General features: G+C 42.3%; 1 protein-coding gene across 1 annotated transcript in view; it reads right to left on the bottom strand.

Moving 5' to 3' along the window:
- The window catches only part of GLP2R (glucagon like peptide 2 receptor), a 78,730-nt gene that overhangs the window by 41,849 nt on the left and 29,381 nt on the right, over window positions 1-7,500 (bottom strand). The window contains exons 2-3 of the mRNA XM_075579595.1: window positions 3,745-3,841; window positions 3,015-3,119 (exon numbers count right to left, since the gene is read on the bottom strand). Coding sequence (XP_075435710.1) covers window positions 3,015-3,119; window positions 3,745-3,841 — 202 coding nt within the window. The remainder of the gene's footprint in view (window positions 1-3,014; window positions 3,120-3,744; window positions 3,842-7,500) is intronic.

The following is a 7,500-nucleotide window of genomic DNA, read 5'->3' as shown; positions in this document are numbered from 1 at the left end:
GAGCGCGGGCAGGATACACAGGTCCCATCCGTACGTGAGCACGAGCAGGATACACGGGTCACATCCATACGTGAGCACGGGAAGAATACACGGGTCACATCCATACGTGAGCATGGGCAGAACACATGGGTCACATCCATATGTGAGCGCGGGCAGGATACACGGGTCACATCCATACGTGAGCGCGGGCAGAACACACGGGTCACATCCATACGTGAGCACGGGCAGAACACACGGGTCACATCCATAGGTGAGCACGGGCAGGATACACAGGTCACATCCATACGTGAGCACGGGCAGGATACACCGGTCACATCTGTACGTGAGCGCGGGCAGAATACATGGGTCACATCCATACGTGAGCACGGGAAGAACACACGGGTCACATCCATACGTGAGCCCGGGCAGGATACACGGGTCACATCCATACGTGAGCACAGGCAGGATACACGGGTCACATCCATACGTGAGCACGGGCAGAACACACGGGTCACATCCATACGTGAGCACGGGCAGAACACACGGGTCACATCCATACGTGAGCACGGGCAGAACACACGGGTCACATCCATATGTGAGCACGGGCAGGATACACGGGTCACATCCATACGTTGAGCCCGGGCAGGATACACGGGTCACATCCATACGTGAGCACAGGCAGGATACACGGGTCACATCCATACGTGAGCACGGGCAGAACACACGGGTCACATCCATACGTGAGCGCGGGCAGAACACACGGGTCACATCCATACGTGAGCACGGGCAGAACACACGGGTCACATCCATAGGTGAGCACGGGCAGGATACACAGGTCACATCCATACGTGAGCACGGGCAGGATACACCGGTCACATCTGTACGTGAGCGCGGGCAGAATACATGGGTCACATCCATACGTGAGCACGGGCAGAATACACGGGTCACATCCATACGTGAGCACGGGCAGAACACACGGGTCACATCCATACGTGAGCACGGGCAGAACACACGGGTCACATCCATATGTGAGCACGGGCAGGATACACGGGTCACATCCATACGTTGAGCCCGGGCAGGATACACGGGTCACATCCATACGTGAGCGCGGGCAGAATACACGGGTCACATCCATACGTGAGCGCGGGCAGAATACACGGGTCACATCCATACGTGAGCCCGGGCAGAACACACGGGGCAAAAACTTTCCCCTTCAGGCACAATGGAAAGTTCCCTTAAAAGATTGTCTTGTATCTTCCAAATGTTCCATCCCATCTTCACTCTCTTCATTCAAAAGGTTCCCATCCATTTGTACTTTCCGGCCAAGGTATACATAGGGAGATATTCTAGTAGCTGCGAGAAGAGCCTTTGCTCTCGGTTATGCAGGTTCTCGTATTCTGTAAACCATTCCCTCATATCCATGAGCTAAACCACTTCAAATAATGGAGGGAGGGGGAAGCTATTTTTGTGAAGTCCCAAACTCACTCACTCTCTCTCTCTCTCTCTCTCTCTCTCTCTCTCTCTCTCTCTCTCTCTCTCTCTCTCTCTCTCTCTCTCTCTCTCTCTCTCTCTCTCTCTCTCTCTCTCTCTCTCTCTCTCTATATGTATATGTATATGTATATATATATATATATATATATATATATATATATATATATATACACACACACACATACAGTATATAACAGATGTATCCATAGTTATTGCTCCGGATAAGGCGTTATGGGGGATATTTTTATATTGTGACTTATCACTGCCACTTAATCCTATGGATATTGGGCATTGCCCGTAGGTAACTTAATCCTATGGATATTGGGCATTGCCCGTAGGTAAAATAAAGTTTGTAATCATTTAATAAAGATGCCAACTATTTGCAGAATATATTTATATTGCATACAAATAGATTAACATACACGTGCCACACACATGTATATGTATACACACACATCTATGTATATGTATACACACACACACACACACACACACATCTATGTATACACACACCTATGTATATGTACAGTATACACAAACATACATCTATATGTATACACACACCTATGTATATGTACAGTATACACACACATACATCTATATGTATACACAAAGATTCCCCTTCCCCAGAGGGGAAAAAAGGCATTATGCCGCGGGTAGTGAATGTTTTCTAACACGCTACACGCGGCTCTTCTCCGCGCAATCAGGTCACCGCGGCATTCCATGGCAGAGGAGAAACTTACTCTGGGTTCATCAGTATATATTTAACGAGAAAATTCACATATTGCCAAATGAACCAAACGGACCTTAGGTAAAACCTGGAATATTTTTAGAGGTAAAACGAATACCCCAAGACCCCATCCCAGCTTTCATTTTAAACGAATATGTGCAATACTTTCCGCAGCCATTAATATATTGTAAATGCGAATATCAGCATGTACACGAGGGAAGAGGGGGAAGCATGAAAGGAATATTCAGATACTGTATATAGTGGGCGTGAATTCGGTATAAAGCGGAAACATCTTTATAGAAAGAGGAATACTGGAAATGAGCAGGCTCGGGGGGATCAGAGATATATGGAGGCATCAGATTAGTACAGTCACATTCTAGTGGATCTTTGGAATAGAAGAGATGGACATACAGTACAACAAATGAATTCAAAGCAGCATGGGAAAGACCTGAAAGCATCCTAAATATGGGAATCAAACGAAGTGTGGGGCGTTAAAAAAGGTAGGAAAACAGCCAGTCAAATTGCCTCATATATCCATTATAATATAATACAATGGCAAACATTCAGCACAATATAAACAAGGTGACTCTCTTTAAATCCGCCAATTACATAGTACCTATTCAGGTAGCGGAAAGCTGGGCCAGGTATCTCAGACTGAACATCAAGAGTCATTCAGCCACCCTCCACCGATCAATAATAAGCCCGGCTACCACCAGATCCTCTGCTCAATAAGAGGCCCATCCACAACCCCTGCTCAACAAGAAGCCTGATCCACCAATAACCCCAGGGCCTAAGTAGCGCCTGATCCCATTACCTTGCTTCACCGATTGTAGATACGACGGGCAAGGAATCGATACATTTCCTGGGGGAGAAGACGGCCAGCACGCAAACCTATCAAATGTTCCATTGCAATATATTCCTGAAACAAAGCAAAACATATCATTTAACATCACCCCTCAAAAAGTTTGCGCATGGCAGATTGAGAGTATGAGGTCGTAACCCCACTACAGACAGAACTATGTGTAGTTAGCATCTGCTATCGTCAGTTTGGAGGTTTCTGTGGCATAGCTACGGGCTTTTCTCATACCTATGTTTGAGTGCAAACTCCTACACCTATTTGACTTGATCTTTTCTATAAAATGACTGCACTGTGAAGGCTGCACCTGTCCTGTTTTCTTTTTGTGTGTGCAGTGCAGATTGATAGACAAATAGATGAACAGAAAGTTGGATGGATACAGAGAGAGAGAGGTCACAATGTATTTGTTATGTCAATGTAACATGGTTTGGGAGCAGGGGGTTTGGGAGCAGGGGGTTTGGGAGCAGGGGGTTTGGGAGCAGGGGGTTTGGGAGCAGGGGGTTTGGGGGCAGGGGGTTTGGGAGCAGGGGGTTTGGGAGCAGGGGGTTTGGGAGCAGGGGGTTTGGGAGCAGGGGCATAGCTATATCCCGCGAGCCCGCTCACGTCTAGCTACGCCCCTGTTTGGGACATTGCATTTTTCCTGCAGGTAGAGGGACACAAAGCTGTCTCTTTGTTTTATGTCTCTTACCAGTTGTCAAACTTCTTTCATATTCCAAGTTTTCTATGCACTCTTTTTTATATTTAGTCCACATGTTCAATATATCCTCCAGCGTAGAGCCCCTGGCCTGTAAGCATATTAACAATATTTATGGTGAATAAATGAGGAGATGTTACAAGAGACACATTAAAGATTAAATATGTGGGAACAATTTACTCACAAATGTGAATCAAGCAATTAATTCACATTGGGTAGATATAAAAGGATCGCTGACGTGCAGTAATGTTACATTAGACATTGGGTAGATATGAAAGGATTGCTGACGTGCAGTAATGTTACATTAGACATTGGGTAGATATAAAAGGATTGCTGACGTGCAGTAATGTTACATTAGACATTGGGTAGATATAAAAGGATTGCTGACGTGCAGTAATGTTACATTAGACATTGGGTAGATATAAAAGGATTGCTGACGTGCAGTAATGTTACATTAGACATTGGGTAGATATGAAAGGATCGCTGACGTGCAGTAATGTTACATTAGACATTGGGTAGATATGAAAGGATCGCTGACGTGCAGTAATGTTACATTAGACATTGGGTAGATATAAAAGATCGCTGAGGTGCAGTAATGTTACATTAGACATTGGGTAGATATAAAAGGATTGCTGACGTGCAGTAATGTTACATTAGACATTGGGTAGATATAAAAGGATCGCTGACGTGCAGTAATGTTACATTAGACATTGGGTAGATATGAAAGGATCGCTGACGTGCAGTAATGTTACATTAGACATTGGGTAGATATAAAAGGATCGCTGACGTGCAGTAATGTTACATTAGACATTGGGTAGATATAAAAGGATCGCTGACGTGCAGTAATGTTACATTAGACATTGGGTAGATATGAAAGGATCGCTGACGTGCAGTAATGTTACATTAGACATTGGGTAGATATAAAAGGATTGCTGACGTGCAGTAATGTTACATTAGACATTGGGTAGATATAAAAGGATCGCTGACGTGCAGTAATGTTACATTAGACATTGGGTAGATATAAAAGGATCGCTGACGTGCAGTAATGTTACATTAGACATTGGGTAGATATAAAAGGATTGCTGACGTGCAGTAATGTTACATTAGACATTGGGTAGATATAAAAGGATCGCTGACGTGCAGTAATGTTACATTAGACATTGGGTAGATATAAAAGGATCGCTGACGTGCAGTAATGTTACATTACACATTGGGTAGATATAAAAGGATTGCTGACGTGCAGTATTGTTACATTAGACATTGGGTAGATATAAAAGGATTGCTGACGTGCAGTAATGTTACATTAGACATTGGGTAGATATGAAAGGATCGCTGACGTGCAGTAATGTTACATTACACATTGGGTAGATATAAAAGGATTGCTGACGTGCAGTAATGTTACATTAGACATTGGGTAGATATAAAAGGATCGCTGACGTGCAGTAATGTTACATTAGACATTGGGTAGATATAAAAGGATTGCTGACGTGCAGTAATGTTACATTAGACATTGGGTAGATATAAAAGGATTGCTGACGTGCAGTAATGTTACATTAGACATTGGGTAGATATGAAAGGATTGCTGACGTGCAGTAATGTTACATTAGACATTGGGTAGATATAAAAGGATCGCTGACGTGCAGTAATGTTACATTAGACATTGGGTAGATATAAAAGGATTGCTGACGTGCAGTAATGTTACATTAGACATTGGGTAGATATAAAAGGATCGCTGACGTGCAGTAATGTTACATTAGACATTGGGTAGATATAAAAGGATCGCTGACGTGCAGTAATGTTACATTAGACATTGGGTAGATATAAAAGGATCGCTGACGTGCAGTAATGTTACATTAGACATTGGGTAGATATGAAAGGATTGCTGACGTGCAGTAATGTTACATTAGACATTGGGTAGATATAAAAGGATCGCTGAGGTACAGTAATGTTACATTAGACATTGGGTAGATATAAAAGGATCGCTGACGTGCAGTAATGTTACATTAGACATTGGGTAGATATGAAAGGATCGCTGACGTGCAGTAATGTTACATTAGACATTGGGTAGATATAAAAGGATTGCTGACGTGCAGTAATGTTACATTAGACATTGGGTAGATATAAAAGGATCGCTGATGTGCAGTAATGTTACATTAGACATTGGGTAGATATAAAAGGATCGCTGACGTGCAGTAATGTTACATTAGACATTGGGTAGATATGAAAGGATTGCTGACGTGCAGTAATGTTACATTAGACATTGGGTAGATATAAAAGGATTGCTGACGTGCAGTAATGTTACATTAGACATTGGGTAGATATGAAAGGATCGCTGACGTGCAGTAATGTTACATTAGACATTGGGTAGATATAAAAGGATCGCTGACGTGCAGTAATGTTACATTAGACATTGGGTAGATATGAAAGGATCGCTGACGTGCAGTAATGTTACATTAGACATTGGGTAGATATAAAAGGATCGCTGACGTGCAGTAATGTTACATTAGACATTGGGTAGATATGAAAGGATTGCTGACGTGCAGTAATGTTACATTAGACATTGGGTAGATATAAAAGGATCGCTGAGGTGCAGTAATGTTACATTAGACATTGGGTAGATATAAAAGGATCGCTGACGTGCAGTAATGTTACATTAGACATTGGGTAGATATAAAAGGATCGCTGACGTGCAGTAATGTTACATTAGACATTGGGTAGATATGAAAGGATTGCTGACGTGCAGTAATGTTACATTAGACATTGGGTAGATATAAAAGGATCGCTGAGGTGCAGTAATGTTACATTAGACATTGGGTAGATATAAAAGGATCGCTGACGTGCAGTAATGTTACATTAGACATTGGGTAGATATGAAAGGATCGCTGACGTGCAGTAATGTTACATTAGACATTGGGTAGATATAAAAGGATTGCTGACGTGCAGTAATGTTACATTAGACATTGGGTAGATATAAAAGGATCGCTGACGTGCAGTAATGTTACATTAGACATTGGGTAGATATGAAAGGATCGCTGACGTGCAGTAATGTTACATTAGACATTGGGTAGATATAAAAGGATCGCTGACGTGCAGTAATGTTACATTAGACATTGGGTAGATATAAAAGGATTGCTGACGTGCAGTAATGTTACATTAGACATTGGGTAGATATGAAAGGATCGCTGACGTACAGTAATGTTACATTAGACATTGGGTAGATATAAAAGGATCGCTGACGTGCAGTAATGTTACATTAGACATTGGGTAGATATAAAAGGATCGCTGACGTGCAGTAATGTTACATTAGACATTGGGTAGATATGAAAGGATCGCTGACGTGCAGTAATGTTACATTAGACATTGGGTAGATATAAAAGGATTGCTGACGTGCAGTAATGTTACATTAGACATTGGGTAGATATGAAAGGATTGCTGACGTGCAGTAATGTTACATTAGACATTGGGTAGATATAAAAGGATCGCTGACGTGCAGTAATGTTACATTAGACATTGGGTAGATATGAAAGGATCGCTGACGTGCAGTAATGTTACATTAGACATTGGGTAGATATAAAAGGATCGCTGACGTGCAGTAATGTTACATTAGACATTGGATAGATATAAAAGGATTGCTGACGTGCAGTAATGTTACATTAGACATTGGGTAGATATAAAAGGATCGCTGACGTGCAGTAATGTTACATTAGACATTGGATAGATATAAAAGGATCGCTGAGGTGCAGTAATGTT

The sequence above is a fragment of the Ascaphus truei genome, chromosome 22 (assembly GCF_040206685.1).
Source record: "Ascaphus truei isolate aAscTru1 chromosome 22, aAscTru1.hap1, whole genome shotgun sequence".
NCBI lineage: Eukaryota > Metazoa > Chordata > Amphibia > Anura > Ascaphidae > Ascaphus > Ascaphus truei.
This window is presented reverse-complemented; position numbering and strand designations above follow the sequence as displayed.